Raw genomic sequence first — 22,366 nt, forward strand, 5'->3', positions numbered from 1 at the left:
CCCCTTCTAGACCCTCTTTCCTACTGAGGAACAGAATGCCAGCTGCAATCCTTCTGTCTTCTCACCCACCCCCTAGGCAAGAGATGGGAGGATTCCAGTCCAGGGAAACCCTTAAGCCTAAGAGAAAAGACCACAGATACTACCAGTGGGTTGTTGTAAGCCAACAGCATGCTCTTCCAACCATTCACCTACGGTAAAACTCACTGTTCTACATGTCCCACTAAGAATCGGAGGATCCAAACAGTTCACATCTGAAGAGACCACCAAGAACTATCAGATGGACAGGATACTTGGAGAAAACCTCTAATACAACAGCAACCAAAACAGGAAAAAAGAAACTTGGAGCAATAGACTCACACTGGGAATAAAAGAATATAAGAGTTACAGCCCTGGCTGGTGTAGCTCAGTGGATTGAGCACGGGCCTGCGTACCAAAAGATCACGGTTCGATTCCCAGTCAGGGCACATGCCTGGGTTGCAGGCCAGTTCCTAGCAGGGGCCAGTTCCCAGCAGGGGACACACGGGAAGCAACCATACATTGATATTTCTCTCCCTCTCTCCTTCCCTTCCCTTCTAAAAATAAATTAATTTATAAAAAATAATATAAGAGTTACAAATAGATACTACAATCTGAAATCAGAGATACTTTAAATATTTAAATATGTGAAAAACAAAACAAAACACACAGATTTAAAATATTACTAGAGACAAAAATTTAATACTGACAAAGTACCTGGCACAAGGACAAAGAGCAGACAATAAAACTCCAGAACCCAAGACACAGGCGCTGTAAGTTCCAGAGGAAAAGGACGGGCCCTGTAACAACAGGAACCAGAGGACACCAGACTTCTGTACGGCAATCCTGAAAAACTGATGAGAACGGCCTCTGAATGGTCAGAGGAAAATGATTACTAACTTATAACCGATCATTAGAACCTTTAAGTCAGCAAAACCACCGAGCACCAGGACAGTCACACAGCTTCAAAGAGATGTACAGATATACATTCTCAGTAAGGTACCAGGAGGAGGAAAGCAGAGATCCAACACAGATCAGAGAAGGCTTTGCAGGAGGTCTTAAAATAACTGATCCAGACTAGAGTAGCAGCCTGGGGGACCCCAAGAGAGAGGTCTCCAAGTAAAAAGACTGAACCAATAGATTCCTGATGTATTGAAACGTACTGGGAAGGAGTTTAGGGGTAACCTCTTACAAATTTACACAAAAGCAAATAAGCAAAACAAGATACAGGAGAAGAAATATAATCATAGTGGACTACATGGATCAGACTTGTACAGTATATTTATGGTTATAACAATGTTACCCTAGACACCGATTGAACCAAAACCCAATGACTTTATTAGGGGCAATGATATATGCATACAGGGAAAACAGTGATCGATAATAAATCCTTATCTACAATGAAAATTCAGTAAACATTTTGTAAAACTGAAATAAGCTAGAAATAGCAGTTTAAGTACATATCTAAAAATATGGAGCTAAATACAAGAAGAAACCACTAAAAAGTTGAAAAAAATGGTACTTGGAACTGGGGAGGAGTGCAGAGGACTTAAAGCTTTGTATGTGACACCATGTCAATTACATGCATTACTTTGATTAAATATATGTATATATTTCAAGTTAAAAACACCTATACAACAAAAGAACTCCGAGGAAGAAAAATTCCTTTCCTAAAAGGAAAAGTGTTATAAGAAAAATTTTCCTAAATGAATAATGAAGCCAGCCCTCAATCTACATGTAGCTCTGACATGCAACTTAAAATCTGTCATTTCTATTATAATTTCATAATGTATTGGAATCTGTAAGTCACATGACTGCAATGTAGCTTTTGGTTAAGGCCAAGTACAGAAATTGAAGAAATACAGAATGTGGAGACCAGTTCTTACTCAACTGGACAATACCATATTTTGCCGTGTATAACGTACTTTTTCGCTTAAATTTTTGAGGGGAAAATTAAGGATGCACATTACACATGGGCAGTACCTAAAATACCCTGTTATCTGTTCTTGTGGTTTTGTCATTATGCTACATAAAATTTCTTGTACCATAATATATTCAAAAATAAATGCTAAAATTCCTTTATAATAAAAAAAACAAGTATCTAAATAAAAATGAATAAAAAATAAATGGAAAAATTAAAACAAAAGACTTTTTCCCTGAAAGTCTGGGCCAAAAATGTGGGTGTGCCATATACACAGGAGCGCATTATACAGGTGAAATACACGGTGAAATACAGTGTTGTAGTGAGACTAACAGAAGGAATCCACAAACTGTTCTGTAAGGGGCCAGATAGTAAATGACTTGTGCCCAGTGGTCTCTTCCACACTCTTCATTTTTCACAAGCTTGTATATAAAAATCATTCTCTCTTCACACCAATAATATAAGAACAAGCCACAGGCTGCCTTTGGCCCACAGGAAGTAGTCTGTCAACCTCTGAATTAGAAGAGATATGGGGTCAGTATTATAATATTTCATGATCCCTCACCTACAGCATTGCTTATGCAGTCATAATACCACCACAAAGTTAGGTTTAAGATAATGGCTTACAGTCTAGCTACATCTTGGTAACATTTATAAAATGACACCTGTTTCAATTACTCATGTGCTCCATTTGCATCATGTGTCATCCAAAGTTAGTATTTTAAGGGCACAGCAAAATGTGTATTTTACTACTTATGTTCATTAAACAAAGAACCCTTATCTTGTCTGAGGTAAACACTGAAACACTGGAAGAAATGATACAGAAGCTGAGATGTGCGTCAAAATCACCTGGGCAAGGGGAAGATGATGCTCAGGTAGCAAACAGCCCCTGTGGAAATCGGGTGATGGATACATAGGAGTTCATTATACTATTCTTTCTACTTTTGTGTTACACATTTAAAATTTTCATAATAAAACTTTTTTAAAAGTTCAGGACAAAAAAAGAAAGAAATAAACCAACAACAGTAAACATACACATGCGGAAAAAAAAGCTGAATAAATATTGTATTGTCCTTGGTTAGAAAAAATAAAGTGTAAAAAAGTATTCCCCTCCCTCCCTCCCCCCCCCCCCCCACCCCCCCCCCCCCCCCCATTATCCCCCCCCCTTTTTTTTCCCACCCCTTCGATACCCTCCTTCCCCCCCCCCCCCCCCCTTTTTCCTGCCTTTTTCTTCCCCCCCCCCCCCCCCCCCCCCCCCCCCCCCCCCCCTACCCTCCATTATTTCTCCCCTTCCCTTCCCTTCCTTTTTTTTTTTTTTTTTTTGTTTTTTTGTTTGTTTTTTTTTTTTTTCCTTTTTTTATTTTTTTCTCTTTTTTTTTTATTAGCCCCACAAAAAAAGGGGGCTTAATTTAAACCCCAGTTTTTTAAATGTTGTAATTAGATTTCTAGACAACCTGGATTTTTCCAAACAAGGTGACATAAAGGCTGATTTTCTTAATAAGATTAAACAGAGTGAGCCCCTGAGTACTGCTGAATGTACCACAACACTGTACAATGCTAAGGAACTCTAAGACATTTAAAATCGCACACATGGCAAAAGGAAATTCTAATTGCTACCAGCTCTCCTTCCACAGGAAAATTATTTCATTTTTGGATGATTCTTTCCATGTATCTTGAACAAATAAAGCTCTAGGTTACAATACCAGAAAAGGTAATAATATTATAAACTGGACCTGATTCTCCCATAAGAACCATGTTTAAAAAGAATTATATACAGAGTAAGGTCCTAATAGCTTATTATAGAAATGACCACTATCACTATATTTAACAAACTACCACTTGAAATAGGGATACATCAAATGTTCATTAAAATACAGTTCAAGATTATCAACTGCATAAAATGTATTTTATTAAGTTATGCTGTTTAATGTGTAATTTGTAATTTCTGTTTTTCTGGTAAACAAAGGCATTAATGATAAAGTTGGAAGTTTTCTGTGACTGACATCATCTCATTACTCTTAGCAACATCACTATAAATATGTGAATGTGATCCATATAGTCAGCATGAGCTTTCCTTTCCTTATGTGCGGCTTTTGGGGTCAAAGTCTCAAAGCTTTGGTTGACCAACAGATACAATACAGTGTACAAGTATGCTATAAAATGGTGTGCAAAACTAAGTATTTTCACATTGGTCACAAATTCTTAACTGAAGTTTTGTATTCGTTGCCCTCAAAAAAAGAAAGGATTTTTAAATAATCCTGTTTAAATAAACTGTTCTAACAGTTTTCAGAGACTACAATGATTATCTTTTTACAAACAGAAATTAGACCTCCCTAAATGAAGCAAATGTATCATTCAAATCATTTATGAAATTACTATATTAAAATTTCCCAACGGGTCCCTTCCACCAAATCCACAACTATCTTTGTAGGTGTAGGTTGTTGGGAACTGCTCTGCCTGGTTTCAAGAGTTGTAACTGCCCCCATGGCTAAGACTGAGTGAGTGAGCAACCTCTGGAATGCGAGCCACAAGTAGACACAGCTTGTCTCTGGTAGCAAACGCTGCCTCTACTTACTCCCCTACCCCCAATGCATGGTCAAATAGTCAGAGACGGGCAAGACCCCTCAGAGGGGGGGCAACCTAAGCCAGGCACGATCACTTGGGAGGCCATCATGGAAGGACTTTGGGGGCTGCAACAAAGAGCGAGCAATAGATCCTTGCCCCCCAGCTATGTGATACAGTATATAGCCCAAGTCCCCATGTCCTCTGGGAGAAGCACTTCCTGGCTCTAATCCACTTAAGCCTGAAAACCTGTGATGGGGAAGGCGGTGCAGCCCTTTGCCAGCTAGAGTGGGATCAGGGTTGATCTGGCATAAGCAAGAATTCCCAACAATCCTGTGAAGCCTGCTTTGCTAAGAATGCTTTTAGTTAAATGATAAAGGCCTGGGCAGAAAATGAGTTTGTTTTCCCAAAATTCTGTAGCCTTTTCAGCTGACCCTGACTTAGAAGCAGCCATAATGATTCTTTGTATACTATCTACTGTTTACTGCGTGATGATTAATAAGTTGTACCTGAACTCCTGTGCAAAAAAACCAGTAAAAGCCTATCTAGGCAATGGTCAGCATGCTCTCCCATTGAGTTGCGAGGCCGCTCCTTGAGGGAGTAGCCATGCCAACCCTTTTCCTCCACAGGACTCAGTAGTCCGTGTGAATTTGTGTCATGTCTCTTTCATGACACCACAGACATGCACCTAAGTCAACACCACCCTGAAAAACTCCAGGATGGTCTGCCAAAGGTCAGGAACATACTGACAGGCTGACCTACTGCTATGAGTTCATGTGACTGACTGAACCTGACCACATTAACATAATTGAAATGGCCTTAGGTTGAGGCCTGGCTCTACAGAATATCAAATAACACCACTGTTTACAAATCTTTATTTATGTTTCTTTTGTTTTCTACAATTGTGCTGAAATATTAATACCTAATATTATTTTTAAGATAAGTTTACCTGGTAATGTTATCACAAATTCCATGGCCTCCAAATTTTGCAGTTTCTACAGGGGCCCCTGGCTTTCGTACCATTATTTTGAGAGTCAGGCGTTTACCCTTCATGCCAGCAGCTTCAAGTCGTCTTTGAATTTCTTGTGAAAGACTCATAAGAAAAGCTTCTGCTTCTTTGGGCTATGGAAACATACATAGGAAAAGTCCCATGTTATGTCCTATATAACTAACAATTTCAATATTATACATGCACATCATTCACTATCTTACTGAGAATATTCAATTAAAAAACTATTCTGCAAGCTCTAGGAATAGCAAGTTTTATGACAATTTCAAGCACCAAGAGGCAACGCCCAATGAGAAATCAGTACCTGGGTAAACCTTATTCCATAGTTGATCTCAGCTGAAATAGATTTTCTTTCCTTCTCAGTTCGAACTGGTCTATCATCCAAACCACGGCAGAACCTATAAAGCATTTGACCTGTTTTGGGACCAAATTCTTTCTGAAGTTTTGTCATGGTCATATATTGCAAGTCTCCACAAGTTTTAATTCCCAAAGATGCCAGTTTGGATTCCATCGACCGTCCAACTCCTAGGAAAGGGGATATATTGAGTTCTTTAGTTCTATACATAAACTATGAAAAATTCTTTATCAATATGAAATCATGAATTCAGATTTTATTCTTTAATTATTAAATCAATTCCATAATCGAAATATTAAATTATTAATTTAAATAATCACCCTTAAAATTTTTAAGTAATAGAACTGAAGCATCTCATTAATGGATTTTTAAAAATGTATTTTATTGATTATGCTGTTACAGTTGTCCCATTTTTTCTCCCGTTTATTACCCTCACCCTGTACCCCGCCTCTCACCATCATTCCCCCCCCTTAGTTCACTCCATGGCTCATACACATAAGTTCTTTGGCTTCTCCATTTGCCATACTATTCTTAACTTCTGCCTGTCTATTTTGTACCTACCATTTATGCTTATTTCCTGTATCTTTCCCCCTTATTCCTCCCTTCCCCCTCCCCACTAATAACCCTGTATGTGATCTCTATTTCTGTGAATCTGTTCCTGTTCTAGTTTTTTGCTTAGTTTATTTTTGTTTCTGTTTTTTCAGGTTCAGTTGATAGTTCTGAGTTTGTTGTCATTTTGCTGTTCATATTTTTGATCTTCATTTTCTTAGATAAATCCCTTTACATTTCATATATTAAGGGCTGGGTGATTAACTCCTTTAACCTGACCTTACCTGGGAAACAGATTTATCTGCCCTTCCATTCTAAATAACAGCTTTGCTGGATAGAGTCATCTTGAATGTAGGTCCTTGCCTTTCATGACTTCAAATACTTCTTTCCAGCCCCTTCTTGCCTGTAAGGTTTCTTTTGAGAAATCAGCTGACAGTATTATGGGAACTCCTTTGTAGCTAACAGTCTCCTTTGCTCTTGCTGCTTTTAAGATGCTCTCATCTTTAATCTTGGGTAATGTAATTATGATGTACCTTGGTGTGTGCTTCCTTGGGTCCAAATTTTTGGGAGTCTCTGAGCTTCCTGGACTTCCTGGAAGTCTATTTTCTTTGCCAGATTGGGGAAGTTTTCCTTCATTGTGTTTTCAAATATATTTTCAATTTCTTGCTCTTTCTCTTCTCCTTCTCGTGCCCCTATGATTTGGATATTGGAATGTTTAAAGTATTTCCAGAGGTTCCTAAGCCTCTCCTCACTTTTTTGAATTATTGTTTCTTCATTCTGTTCTGGTTGAATGTTTCTTTCTTCTTTCTGCTCCAAACCACTGAATTTGAATCCCAGTTTCCTTCCAGTCACTGTTGGTTCCCTGTACATTTTCCTTTATTTCACTTTGCATAGCCTTCACTTTTTTCCTCTATTTTGTGGCCACACTCAAACATTTCTGTGAACATCCTGCTTACCAGTGTTTTGAACTGTGTATCTGACAGGTTGGCTATCTTGGCCATCTCTTTGTCCCTTAGTTGTATTTTTTCTGGAGGTTTGATCTGTTCATTCATTTGGGCCATATTTTTTTGTCTGGTTGCGCGTGTTACGTAGTAAGGGGTGGAGCCTTAGGTATTTGCCAGGGTGGGGCAATGCATGTGGCTGTGTTGTGGTGCTTTATGTGGAGTGAGGGGTCTGCAGGGAAACAATGCAGCTTGCTCAGCTCTCCATCAGCTTACAGTCACTTTCTCCGCTACCCACAAGCAAATTGGGACCCTCCCTCTGATGATGATTCCCAGATGGGTAGTTTTGTGTACGTTCTAGGACCCTGTGGGTCTCTCCAACAAACTCTCCTATGACCCTGGGAGTTTCTCCTGCCACCTCAACACCCCAAAGGTTTTTCAGTCAGAGGTTTTGAGGCTTTATTTTCCTGCGCTGGAACCCTGGGTCGAGTGGTTTCTCTAACTCCCCAGTTGTTCCTCCTGGTTTATTGGTTTATCCACACACAAATGTGGGACCGCCAGCTCTGCCAATTACAGCTTTGCCCGGTCCTCAGCCACTGTTACAAGTTACTTCCACCCCTCCTACCAGTCTGGATGAATGTTTCTTCTTAACTCCTTGGTTATCAGACTTCTACAGTTTGATCTGCTGGCAGTTCTCATTGTTTTTTGTTTAAAATTTGTTTCTGTCCTTCTTTTGATTATGAGAGCAGGCAAAGTATATCTACCTACTCCTCCATCTTGACCAGGAGTCCTAGGCTTCTAAATTAAAGAATTTTTTACACAAACCATGCTAGTAATTTCTAGAAGCTTCTCAATTTGGGCTCCACATATAGGTGAACCAAAACTTCTCAAATATGTATTATGTAAGGTCTCAAAAGAATGTGATTTTTTTAAACGTACCATCTGAAGATATGTTTATTGATCTTAGAGAAAGAGGGAGAGAGAAGGAGAAACACTGATCAGATGCTTCCCATACGCATCCTGACTGGGGATCCTACTCCCAACCTACTCCCAAGGTATGTGCCTTGACCAGGGATCAAATCCATAACCTTTTGGTGTATGGGATGATGCTTCAAACAACTGAGCCACCTGGCCAGGGCAAGAATGCAATTTTATTTATTATTAGTAATACCAAAATTTCTATCTTATTCACAAAATCAACTAGTTAAGCTATAGGATGACTTAGAGACATATAAGGAAACTCATGAATGTTACGATTCCTCTGCAATTTTGGTAGTGGCTAAAGTTTTCAACATTAGTTGCAACAACATTTTCTTTAAATGAGAAGTACAATAAGAACTTACCGACATAGGCCTGAATCCAAAAATGTTACTGGACAAAGTGGTACCAATGACCTTGGGGATGAAGGTTCCTAAGCAAACCAAGTGGCATTAGGGGGCTGGAGGGCAGAAACTAATTTCTTTTATCAACAAAGATGATCTTCCTAAAAAGGTATCACCACCCTTCCACAGGTGGGCCAGCATTTAGTAGTCCCTATGTCACACTGTTCAAATCACGAAGTTTGAGCCTCATGTAAAGATGATGGGTTCTGTTGTGTTGCTTTCAATCTGCCTGAAAGCTTAACAAAAATACACAAATCTAGCAAAGGTATTTAAGAGCAATTCAGAGAAACTAAAACTCTTATTAAAATGGCCTCCAAACTGTCAAATCAATACTTTTCATCAGTAAGGAAAAGGTTGTGTTTCTGGTCTTCTGCAAGATCTTATCAGAGAGCTCAGAATGAAGTCTGTCTGATATCTTCTGGTCATTACTGTTAATTCTGGCTCTTATCCGCTGAGTGTTTTCAGTAGAAGGAACAACCACTGAAGTCTAATTTCTGCCAGAAGAACCTCTTGTAGCAGTTATGCATGTCACAAGGTTAGGAGGTTGTCAAGCTCACAAAGGACTTATGGCCACGGGAGTGGGCTAGACAAGTTTAAACCAAGAGAATTTATTCCCTAAAAGATGTTAAGGATACTGCCTCCCATCTGTGCTATTTTATAGTCCAAGTCAGAATGGAGAACAAGTGGGAATACTAGAGTCTGAATTAACAACAACAAAAAATCCTCCAGAGGTACACCATTTGCAAAATGGTGAAACTCTAAGTGAAACCTCGAGTATTTTTCAAGGTAGGGAGGAGAAACACAAGGAAATGAACAAATCATATACTATGTTTGCCAAAGTCAGATAAGATAGAGTTTTTCTAGTCATGTTCAGGGAAGGCTTTTTGTTTCTATTTTTTCCTTCTCACTGTTGCCTTGCTTCCTTGAAATGTAACCAGGATCTTTCCCTTACATATCTGGGAGCCAATCTGTTCCCAGTGACTTGCAAATCAGCAAGAGGCAATAATAATCCTGGATTTTGTGTGTATTAGGGTGGGGCAATGGGACACCTATAGTGTTTTGAGAGTGTCCTAAGTATACTGAACAAAATTGTTATTCACTGACAGGAACAAAAGAAAGGCTATTGTATTAAACCACCAAACTGACCATCCCTGTAGGGGAGAAGAAAAGATGGTCTGCCACGTCCACTGCCGCGTCCACTGTTGGATCCCTCTCTCCGTGACAAGGTCCTGAGAGGGGGTGTAAGACTTCAAGGAAGCAGTTTCCAACCTGGTGGACGTGGCATGGAAGGCCTTGCAATACCTATTGTGATTGTGCTTGCTTTAGAGATCATGACCTTTTTGTTTTAATCATTATGAATACCCTGGCAGTGATTCAGATAGTGTGCCTGGACCTTTCCCGGCTCAATGAACAGAACAATAATATCATACTAGAACGTCAGGGAATATAGGCACAAGGAAACAATCAAAACAATCTGAGAATTCAAGCTTAATCAATAACAATCATTAGAAAAACACCCAAGATAAGATAGAATACTCTAGGAAATCATAAGATAATCTCACTACTTTCTTAGAAAGAATTAAAGTACAAAACATGTTTATAAAAAGTACTCCTAGAGAAACTTAAAAGAAGTACCCTTGAAAGCCCCCTGCTACATAGGAACAGCCCCTCCTTTACCTTGAATAGGAATATATATCAACTAGACAGGCAAAGTAATAACAAAAGCTAGTTAGTTATTACAAGAACAGTCACTAGGGAGTCAGAATTTATGGTACACTGAAAAAACATTTTAAGCAAAAAAGGTAGATAGCTAAGTTAGACATCACAAGGGTCTTATAATAAATCTATTTTCTCTACTCAGTCTAGCGTATCCTTATACCCTATACCAAATTCTGAGAAACTTTGGTATACAATAAAATATTTTTAACTGTCTGATTAATGGCTCTCCTAGTTAAAATAATTTTTAACTGAATCTATGAGAACTTTTGTACTTTTACTGATTGTCTTTGTATTGATTTTTTCTGCTCAAATGATCATGTTATACAGCAAATATTAATCACTACCTGAAATGAGAATTATAAAAACCTGCTTGTACTTGCAATAAACGGAACAGAGCTTCACTGTCCTTTGAGGCGTGTTGTCGTCTGTTACCCAGCGCCGACGCCTTGCCCTCACCTGTGGGACCCCCTGACCCGCTGCGGCTGGACCGCGGCAATGGTCTCCATTGCAACCTCACCTAGTGCAATAGGATGGGCCTGAAGTCTAGTGTGGGAGGCAAGCATGGGGGTGGATCAACCTCTATTACCTTTGTCTTCACAACCTATTACCTTGAGTAGGGTGGAAAAGGTAAGGTTGGAATCAGCAGCAAAACCCTGAGAGGACTGCTAGTTTCATTGACTGAATCATATAAGTGTTTATAAGAAATGGAGGCATGGCTAAGGAGAAAGTAACAGGGTCTTGAGGTTCACATTGAGTGCAATTACCTAGAGAGGCAAACTGAAGGACAATATGCTAACTTAGAACCAAGTCTCAGAGAAAGGTAGAAGAAAAATCAAAGATGTGGAAGCTCCTGGGCAAGTTACTGGGACAGAGACTCGGTATCTGTACTTGAATGAGAACAATTACTTTAGATTAGAAATGGCCAGCAATGTCCCTTCCTTGACATCCAGAAGTTGACAGTCCAACAGAGCCCTAGGAGAGTCAAGTTTCAGAATAAAGCTTTCACAACAGCATGAGCACTAACAGAAATGTCTGTGATAGTGGACATGTTCTATACCTGTGCTATTCAATCTAGTAGGCACCTGAGTGTCTACTGAGCACTGATATGTGGCTAGTACAACTGAGAAACTAGATCTTAGTAACTTTATGTAACTTTAATTAGTGTACCTAAGCTTCCCTTGGCTAGGACTACCATATCAGAACAGCAAAGATCTTTATGAAGATAAAGATAAACACGCTCACGGTATTTCTGTGAGAATAAAGAGATGTAAAACAGGCTGACCCAGTCTGTGCACAAACCCAGAACAGGTAGAAAAGGTCCTTAAATTAAAAGCACACCTACAAGGAGAAAAGCCTTGAAAGATCCAAGGAACACACCAAAACTGCTATTGTCCTTAAACAGTTGTTGGGGACATCCAGTCTTTCATTAGATAACTAGATCTCATTAAGTAATTTATTTGTTAGCTTAACATATAATCATTCTGTGGAGTTCCCTAAAACAAACTTAACTAGTATGTTTTTCCTTCTTATGTAGCTAATATTGTGTGAGGTATACTGTGCTAATAAATAATAAATATTTAGGGCCAAAGAGAGCTTGTGAAGACAAGAAGCAAGGTGTGTCAACACCAAATTTCTACTGGTTATAGGTTAGAGAGCAAAATTTCCCCAAATCATGTTCCACAAGATATTAAAAGGTATTACATATCCATCTTCAAATATCTTTGGGAGATTACTAGTTTTTAACAAATTGGTTTCTTTATTGTAAGAATTCTCAGAACTTTTACTGTGTAGGCCCACGCCTGTGAAGGTCCCCTTACATATGTGAAATCCTTTTTTTAAGAACAGCTTGTATCCTGTAGAACACACTGTGAGAAACTATGGATTATAATGCCACCTTCAGGACAGGGATAACAGAGAAGGCTGACACTCTGTATACCTGAAATGTTCTAAATTAAGAATTTGAGGATTTTATAATGGCCAATAATTTAAACACATGAAAACCATACAATTTTGGGTGAAAAGAACTGGTTTTTGAAGACAAAAGGATGCTGTATGAGAAGGTAGCTTACCAGAGGAAGCCAACCTTGGTGCCCCATCTTCCACGCATCCATCCACTAGGACATTCAAGGCTGTGCACCTAAGAACTCAACCAGGACATGTAATCTCATACTTGCTTTTCAAGAAATTAAATCAAGTCCCTCCAGCCAGGAAGCAAACAAAGATGAAAGATAAGATTGCTGGGCCAAGGAACTAAACATTCTCTATTTCTGTGTAAAAATACCAACAAATAAATAAACCCTACAAAAATGATACATTTAAAGATGGTGTTATGGACTGAACTGTGTATCCTCAAAATTCATCTGATGAAATACTAATAACCAATACCTATTATGTGACTGTAATTGGAAATGGGGCCTTGAAAGGTAAAATGAAGTCATATGAGTGGACCCTAATTTAACATGACTGGTGTCCCTATAAGAGGAGATCAGGACACAGACGCACACAGAGAAAATGCCATGTGAAGACACAGGGACAACATGGACTATAAGCCATAAGGCAGAAGGCTTCACAAGAAACCAAACCTACTGATAACTCAACCTTGGCCTTCTAGCCTCCAGAATCTTGAGAAAATACATTTTTTGTGGTATTTTGCTACAGCAGCTGTAGCAAACTACTAGAGATGGCTGGAATAATAAACTTGAACTCAAATTTCACATGTAGCTCTAAACATACAGGTTCTTTTTTATATAAAACTGCAATGAAATGTATAATTTAAATTGTGTTGTCTAAATAGGTCCAGTAATTCCTCACTTAACATCATCAGTAAGTTCTTGGAAATTAACTTTAAGTGAAAAAAGGTATAAGAAAACCAATTTAACCCTAGACTAGTTGATAAAAACAATAGTTAAGTTTCCAACAGCATATTCCTGGTCAAAAAACATCACCAAACTTCTAAATAAAGATCCTAATCACTCCCAATATTAAATATTTACACATAAATATGAGCTTTGCATATATTTAAGAAAGAGTAATAAAACCAAGTGAGAGCATTCCAATGCTTTTCCAATCCGCTGATTCTAGTCCAGTGGTGGCTAGAGCTAGAGCCTCTCCCAGCAGCTCAGGCCACCAGGCCAGGCCCCACCCTGGAAGGGACACCCTTACAGCGCAGGGCCACTCACACACACCCACACTCACTCAGACTGGGGACAATTCAGACATGCCCCTCACAGAAATATCTCTGGGATGAAGAAGGAATCAGAGTTCCTGAAGAAAATCCATACAGACATGGGGAGAACATGCCACCTTCAAGTAGACTCCACACTAACAGCAGACTGATGGGAATTGAAGTTTTTTTTGCTCATCAACATCATAAACAAAATGACATTGAAACAGATGATATAATTCAAAGACCTGCTGTAACTGCTAGCTTGATTTTCCCAAGGTTAATTATTAAGTTTAACCTCAAATGGACCATCACAATGTCATATTTCCCATTTCTGACACTAATATATTTAAGTGTTTTAGTAGGGAGTTAGGAAGCTTAAAAATTAACCCATTATACAATGGCTTTTGATCATTTAGTATTTTATGTCCTATAACAGAAATTTCTTAGTTCAGATATACTTTTATTAGTCTTAAGAATATGTACCTAAAAATACCACTACATTCATCTTTAACAAATGAATGAATTAAAAACTCTCATCAAAAATGTGCTGTCTTGGCCCTGGCTGCTGTGGCTCAAGAGGACTGACCACCAGACTATGAACCAAAGGGTTGCAGGTTCGATTCCCAGGCACGACACATGCCTGGGTTGCAGGCCAGGTCCCCAAAAGGGATGCGCAAGAAGCAACCACACATTGATGTTTCCCTCTCTTTCGCCTTCCCTTCCCATCTCTGTAGAAATAAATAAAACCTTTTTTAAAAATGTGCTTCTTGAACTTTCCCACCACAAACACAAGAGAACTTTGTGAAGCTAATACAGGGAGCTTTACAGCCAACAGGAAAGGATTATCTGACATCGTATCAAGGACTGGCATGTGGTTTAGAAAAATTTCTTAGAAACAGACATCTACCATAGAAAGCAAGTCTAAGTATTTAATAATTGTGAAATTGTCCTACCCCCCAAACTTATATCTATTCAAGGTACATATATATTTATTTATCTTAATCCTCACTTGAGGATATGTTTTCATCGATTTTAGAGAGAGAAGGGGGAAGGACAGACAAACATTAATGTGAGAGAGAAACATCGATTAGTGGCCACCTGTATATGCCCTGACCAGGGATCGAACCTGCAACTTTCTGGTACATAGGATGATGCTCCATCAACTGCGCCACCCTGCCAGGGCACTCTTCAAGGCCTTTTAAAAGGCAACCATTTTTCAGTTACAATGAACGGTTATCTGATGATTTCTCCATGGAAAGATTTTACATATTAGGTTAGCTAGCCAAACAGTAACTACACAAAAATGTAAAATAACTAAATCCTGCCCCTTTGGCAAGAAAGATATAGATGGAAGCTTTATTTCAACCTTTGAGTTTTAACCACACATATTACTTCATCGTTAGGTTTTATTCTTCTGCATAAAATGCCATGTATACTTTATACTTTTAATTAAAACTACTTACTTACTAAAATAAAAAAAAACTGTCAGTAGTCCAACAGGATAATTTTATAGATGACTCAATTCTCAAAATTTTATCTTTGACCAAAAGTACACTATTTCAATTATGATTTATTTAGAAGACCAAAAGCCAATTTCATCATATTCACTTTAAATGACTTTTTGGAATTCCTTATCTTGCTACTTGAGAAATACTTAAAAGTAAAACACATCAGAAGCAAGAGTAAATGTAACATTAAGGTCCTGATAAATCAATTGAGACACTCATTGTGAAATTCCAAATTTTGTTTCTCATGGTACTCAAAATAAACAAAATATTTAATTCATGTTTTGGAAAAAGAGATAAAACATAAACTTTTAATATTAATAAATGTTTATAGTAAATGTTAAAAAGAAAAGATTTGTGTTTACCTGGTAGATTAGTAACTAGCTGGCTTCTGATAAAATCATCGACTTCTTCTGGTTTTAGGTGGTACTGGCCATCTGGCTTTGCTTTTCTGGTTGCCATTCTAGCCAGGAGAATATTAGAACCTATACAGTAAAAAAACAAACACAAAAGTTGTTCAAGAAATACAACTAATTTTTACAATTTTTAACAAAGACATCTACACACAGGTCACTGAGCAAATTTCTAAAAACAAAGAAAATAAATAATTTGTAATATTGATCATTTCAAATACAGTATAAAACTGGCGGAATTTTGTTAAGTATAATAGATTATAACCAGCATGGTTACTAGACAGAGGTTATTCTTTGTTTCAAAATAAGTAGCTTTTTCAGCATTCCCTATCCTGGTAAAGGAATGGAGAAAGTAGTGCTAATGATTGTGATTTGTGGAAGCTGAGGGCAGTAATTAAAAATTAGTTCATTTACTAACGACAGATCCAGGCTGGGTAGGGAAGTAAGGACAAATGAATGCTATCAAACTGGAAAAACAGAACGCCCAAAGAACCAGAAGTTTTGGTCTATGGTCAGAACACATGTAATAGAAACTGAGTCTGAGAGATTTAAAAATAAAGATGGATACAGACAGGGAGGTCCAAGGTGTGGAACGAACATGAAAACGAGAGCAAAGGCTGCTGAGAAGGTGTCGGGGCCTGATAAACTACGATGTCATGGTAACTTGTATGTAAATAATGACATCTCCTAAAATTATGGAAGACACATATTAGTGACATGTCTTAATATTATGTTAGACTTATGTAAAAACTGTTTTCCCAGAGCAGGGAATATAGATATAAAGATATTCACGAGGAAAAAAGTTCTAGAAAGTCACACTAAAACAATAAATGTGGTGGGTTCCAAAGAAGAAAAGGGGGCTGACAAGAGGAACTATCACATGGAAATTTTAATTATGTGCTTGAACTTAAAAAGAATGTTATGCACATTGTCATCCTTGTAAATTAAAAATACAATAACCACCCCCCCAAACCCAAAACAGTGCCTGATACTAGACCAGAGAGGGTAAGTCCTAAATAAATGGTGACAAGGATCTGCAGGCCAAACCCCAGACAGGCTAGCTAGTAACAGAGGGAGGCTATGAATAAACCGTATTTTTACTTTCTGTGTCTTACAATAATTATTTTAATTATTATTTTTTATTCATTGATCTTAGCGCGAGGGCAGGAGGCAAGAAGCAAGAGAAAGTTCTCCCTCTCTCTCAAGACTGTGGCATATAGAGCATGGCAGGTACAAAACAGATCCACTTGAGAGAAGGGCAAGAAAAGAAGTACCTTGGCAAGCAGTACTGAGTAGGTTCAGAAAAGAGGAGGTGACTCAGGGAAGCTGAGGTATGAGAGAGATGGTTCCAGAGGGCACAGAAAGATAAATTATGGGATTAACTGAGAGAACAATGTGCAAGGCTTAAGGATAAAACATAATGGGGAGCAATGAGATCATCACTGAGGGCACTGTCATGAGGGTGACTTCTGGAACTGCTGAAGTTCAGAAGTAACTTAATTACAAAGGCTTCAAACTTAACAGAACTAAACCTGCCACCTCCATGCCACCCTGTTTTACACAGTTTCTGTGCACTTCTGAAAAAAAAAATGCATTATTTACAAATACTGAATTCAGTTCTCCCCGTTTTTGAAGAATAAGTAAGAAATATTCCAACTTATTTATTCTAAAGATATTATCAACGATTTACTTGCATTTCCAATACTTTTATCTCATGTACTGCACAATGTTGAGCAATGCTAGGATAATAAAAACAAAAATCTAAAAACCACTCCTGAAAATTAAGTGATAGTCGATGATCCCAAAGCAATGCTTCGAGTGACATGAACAATAGGAGAGAAGCTAGACACTGACCAATTCCAACAGAGGCAGCACAGTTCGTCTGGTCTTTGATTTCCATGCGGATGGCATTTGCAAATTCATCAGGAGTAAGTCTGGTCTCTGCAAGGATTTCAGTGATGTCTACCAGTGCCTCATCGCAACTGACTGCTTCGATGTTATGTGTGTAGCTGCCAACACAAAGCAAAGGCAATGAAGCACAGCTACAGCTTGCCACCCATAATCACAGATGTTGCAAAATGCAGCCTTTCCATGTATCTCTTTCTTCAACATTTCCTTAAAAGACTTAAGATGATAAAAAAAAATGACCATTTTCATTAAACTGGCCCAAATGTCATCATTTGGGCCAGTCATCTATGGGCCAAATGTCATCTATGATAACTCTTAAATGCAAAGTTAATTAGTGTTTTCTCCTTTTCCATGTTATCTACACAGCAGAAATTATCATTCTAGTGTCTCTATAGTGAGAATACCTTTGTAAACCTCTGAATAGTTGAAAAGTAGTGAGTGAGTTAGAACTGTCAACATTTAATCTAAAAAGTTTTCAAGCATGGTTTACCAGAATTCTTAAAGAATAAAAAAAAAAAAAAAATCACAAAAATCTGTCAAATAATCAGTGCTGTCCTGAACAAAAATACCACAATTACACACCATTCGCTGTAGGAGACCTCAGATACAATATATAGCAACCACTCACCCCAAATACCTGTCTAAAAACACATCATTTACCTCCCCAGCATACAGAAATACTTTGGGTTTTGTTTCTGGTTACGATCCACCTAAAGACTTGTTTTAAATTAGCTAGAGAAGAGGAAAAGGAAGAGGACGGTTGCCATGTGGCTCCATGGTTCCATATTAAAAAACAAAAACAAACAAAAGAAAACTAGAAGCACTGGCTACGAGTTATGTAATAGAGAATCAGATTTTGCATTTGATTCTGACCAAGTTAATTAAATACATGGACCACAAGTGGAAGGCAACCAGAGAGACTTCAGGGTCAAAATATATCTTCAGTAATGCCCTTGGTAATGTATACTAGGAGGGAAAGGCCTCATCCTTCACTTACACCTTATTGTAGGTAACAAATCAGACTTATACTTAAATAAAAAATGACATTTGTAAGAGCAAAAGGGTATACCTGGCCTGAGGAATCTGTTTCAGAGTGAAATCTGCCCTGAGGCACGGCGACTATGAGGTGAGGCAGGATTCCTACAGTGGTAGGAGAATAACACTAATTTCCTCTCTTCAAGGACAGCCACATGCCACTGAAGCCCTGATTTGAGGTTCAGGCTGGCAGTCTGCTCTGGGACCAAGAACACATGAGGACTACAACTCAGCTAAGTCGCGCCCTCCCAGCCCTCATTGGGACACTGCTACTACCCTAAGCTTTGGAACAGGATTTAAGAAGCACACTTTCTACTTGGCAATACCAACATTCTCGTATTTGGATCTTAAGGACAGCTGTGATTATACCTGGGTCTCATCGTTCAGCACTCAATCCTACATACTAATGCCAGATTAACTTTGTCTGTTCCTTAATATTTTCTCCCTACTGTCAAAGTAAACTCCACAAAGGCAGAGAGACTTGATCTTACTATTCTCTACAGGACTAACAGGATCGACACTTGTTTATAACAATAGATACTCAATAATCAGGAATTCAAAATAATACACGAGGAAATCCAGGAAGACTTGAACACAGAGGCAAAACACCGATTTCTCAGAACATCAGTACAGTCGACATACCTTGGCCCACTGCTCAGATGTCTGGTTTTCTCAGTAAAAGGTAGCAGAACACAGCCACACCCATTCACAGTATACAGCCCATGGCTGCTTTTGCTCTACAAAGGAGAGTCGAGTGCTTGTGACACAGACCTTACACGGTCCGTAATAGAAAAAATGTGCTGATTCCTGCTTTAGAGCACACATGGTCTGGCATATACTTATTTTAAATTCTGAAATATTTTAACCACTAATTTCCTTTTCTCAAGCCAACTAATCAAGCACCTTGAAACTATTACTAAAACTAACTTTCATGAAAACTTTCAGCATACCTAATAATTTTAGAAGACCAAGGGTTTTAAGGAGTCTCTAGTTGTTCACCAGTCAGTTCTAATTTTAAAGAAAACTGTAATTCCAATGTAATAAAAGGGAATAACCAGGTTTAAAAATTCCAATCCTTTATCTGTCTGGTTCCAAGTTAAAAAAAAATAACAAAAAACAAACAAAATAAAATTAGAACTATTGACTACAAGTTATGTAGACAGAGAATCAGATTTCACATTTGATTCTGGCCAAGTTCAGCAGTGCAAAAAGATGGTGCTACCGATTATGAAGTTGCTCAAAGAAAGGAGAGAAGACCGTCATACTGGGATTCTGAGGAAAGGGTCCTAAAAGAGAAAGAAGTTCAGCAAAAGTGACTCTGACAATCTGAAAGAAAGTGGATTTTGTTTATATCAGGCAGAAGAAGCAGGAGAACAAAGACACGCAGTGACAATATCATATACAGTACCTTGCCAGCGTCTCATACATCGTGCGTGCAACTTCCTTATATGCATGAAAATCATATGGCACAGCTTGAAGATTAGGGCAAAGTTGTTTAGCGTAGCCAAAAAACATTCCATTCTTAATACCAACTTGTCTAGAGAAAAAGAACACAATGGAGGTTATACTAAAAAGTATTAAATGCAAAATAAAATATCAAATATGTTGATATCATATCCCATACCACTAATATACCAATTTTCATTTAACTCCACTCTCATTAGGGGTTAAAATAAGCATTAAAAAACATACAGGTTTGTTTCCCTCCCGCCCCCCCCCCAAAATTACACAATTGTCTGATTAGTGTAAATGACATGTGGAGATGTGGCAAAATATATCATCAAAGGGTTTGGCTCTTGTCTGCAATGACAAGTTCTCCTAAGATGCAGATCTCTGGGCCTTTGGCATATACGCCAGCTGCTATATGCTGGTGACATCACAGCTACCACAGAGAAGGAATGTCCTATGAAAGAGCTCTTCTTTTGATACATGACATGATATGGCCAGGGCTTATCCCCGAAAGACACCAAGACAAAGAATATAAACAAAAGAACTATACGAAACAGTGCTATATGACAAAACAAAACAAAAAACATAAAATGTACTCATCTTACTACTACCCAATTCCTAACTGACCAATTCCATGCTCCAGAAGTGCCCCTACAGTGGCTAAGATGCCACCAGCACTGGGTACAGCAGGACGTCAGTTTGGACTGAAGCTAGACCTTGGAAGGACCTAACTGAAAATGGTGAATTTTAAATCTTTTGTGTTTCTCAATGCCACACATCACTTTTGATATTTGGTACATTCAGCACAAAAGTATAATTGTGGAATTATACATAATTAGCAAAATTCCACTTTATCACTCTGCAATGAATCAAGAAAAAATATTAAGGTGGAATCACAAGCAAAAAAACGAGCAATGTTATCATCAGATTACACACTCCTATATAAATATATCAAATAGTTATTCCACACATATCGTACATTCATGAAATATTTACCAAATGCTTACTCAGTATGGAGGTGTCCCCTGTTTTAAGAAACATAGTCTTTAATTACTCAGAGGCCTCTGGCACCCTCCCCATCTCAGACCACCAGTGAGAGCCAAAAAGGAAAAGGATCCTCCAACTTAGAAAGAAAGGCAAAATCACATGCATTTCTCCTATACACAAAAACAGTAATAAATCATCTAACTGCAAAGCCCCTAGTAGAAGAGAAATATCGAACAGGAAGGAGAAATGACAGTAAAGAAAGTGAACAGATGGTTAAAAAAATATTTCATTCATTCAACAAGATTTTGTGTCTCAGGCATTTTGTAAGGTGGTGAGTAAAAGATGGTGAACAAAAACCAGCTTCAGGGTGATAAGGATGATTCTGCCCTCACCCACTGTAGATGGATATAATCAATGGACATTGTAAGGCAGGAAAGTACACATACTGTATTAAAAGTTTAGAAGTTTACATAAAAGGACCTTCACAGTGTAAAACATTTTCAATAATGCTATATAGGTTCAACATATAAAAACTAAACTTACGAAGTATTCATTTTTAAAGGAATGTATTATATAATTGCTACAAACATTCTTACATTCACAATATTTTCATTTTCAAAATTTTTACTTAACAAAAATTTAAATGAGTAAAGACAATGACAAAACAGTCTGAAGTGACGCTTCACTCCAGTGACTTCTTCCCACTAAAATCGTGCACAGGGTACATCATCAACACTTCCTGAATGTGTAGCAGAATCCCTTTTCCCAGTGTGCACTATAGAGATCATGCTCTTTGCAATATGCTACACTCAATTGTTTTTGGTGTTAGATAAACAATATAAACAAATTAACCATTAAATCACTGTCTGTCCACTGGATATACTAAAAGACATCCATATATATCAGTAACTGAGAAGAGCAAAGGGTCCTTACAAAAGCCCATGAAAACAGGTTTAACAATAATTTAATCTTAAAAATCTATGATTCTAGGATATTTCTATATCATTATCTATTCATCCACATATCTACCTTTTCACTTACATACAAAGCTTATTGTTTATATTAAGTATGGGTGAAAGTACTAATGCATTTTCTGACCCCACATACTCAGCCTACTTTTCTGTGACTTCTACCACCTCGCATTCCATCCTTTGCTGACTCTGTTATTAATGTTTACTGAAAACTCATCAATGCATAAAACTGGGCTAACTGGCCCCACAGTCCAGTCCACTCCTAACCCAGAAATATCTCGGATATAATTATGAATATGCATATTAAAGACAAATCTTCCCACTTGAAGAAAATATAACTGTTAACACCACAGGAGGGTATCCGAAAATTGTTTTCTGGAGATCTTCATTAGCAATAAGCCTTCTAGAAAATGGAAAATTACAATTAAAGAATAAAAACCTCACTGCTGTGGCTTTTGTGGGTTTCCCCCAACTTACAG

The 22,366-nt window shown here is 38.0% G+C and overlaps 1 protein-coding gene across 6 annotated transcripts in view; it reads right to left on the reverse strand.

Annotated features, from left to right (window-relative positions):
- REV1 (REV1 DNA directed polymerase) overlaps positions 1–22,366 on the reverse strand; it is a 113,996-nt gene that overhangs the window by 9,720 nt on the left and 81,910 nt on the right. For all 6 annotated transcript variants that reach the window (XM_053664684.1, XM_037141110.2, XM_053664685.1 and 3 more), the window contains 5 exons: positions 19,889–20,017; positions 17,392–17,546; positions 15,490–15,609; positions 5,812–6,032; positions 5,448–5,620 (listed from right to left, as the gene is read on the reverse strand). In XM_053664684.1, coding sequence (XP_053520659.1) covers positions 5,448–5,620; positions 5,812–6,032; positions 15,490–15,609; positions 17,392–17,546; positions 19,889–20,017 — 798 coding nt within the window. The remainder of the gene's footprint in view (positions 1–5,447; positions 5,621–5,811; positions 6,033–15,489; positions 15,610–17,391; positions 17,547–19,888; positions 20,018–22,366) is intronic.

This window comes from Artibeus jamaicensis, unplaced genomic scaffold (genome assembly GCF_021234435.1).
Source record: "Artibeus jamaicensis isolate MK-2021 breed Jamaican fruit bat unplaced genomic scaffold, CSHL_Jam_final contig_384, whole genome shotgun sequence".
In the NCBI taxonomy this organism is placed as follows: Eukaryota; Metazoa; Chordata; class Mammalia; order Chiroptera; family Phyllostomidae; genus Artibeus; species Artibeus jamaicensis.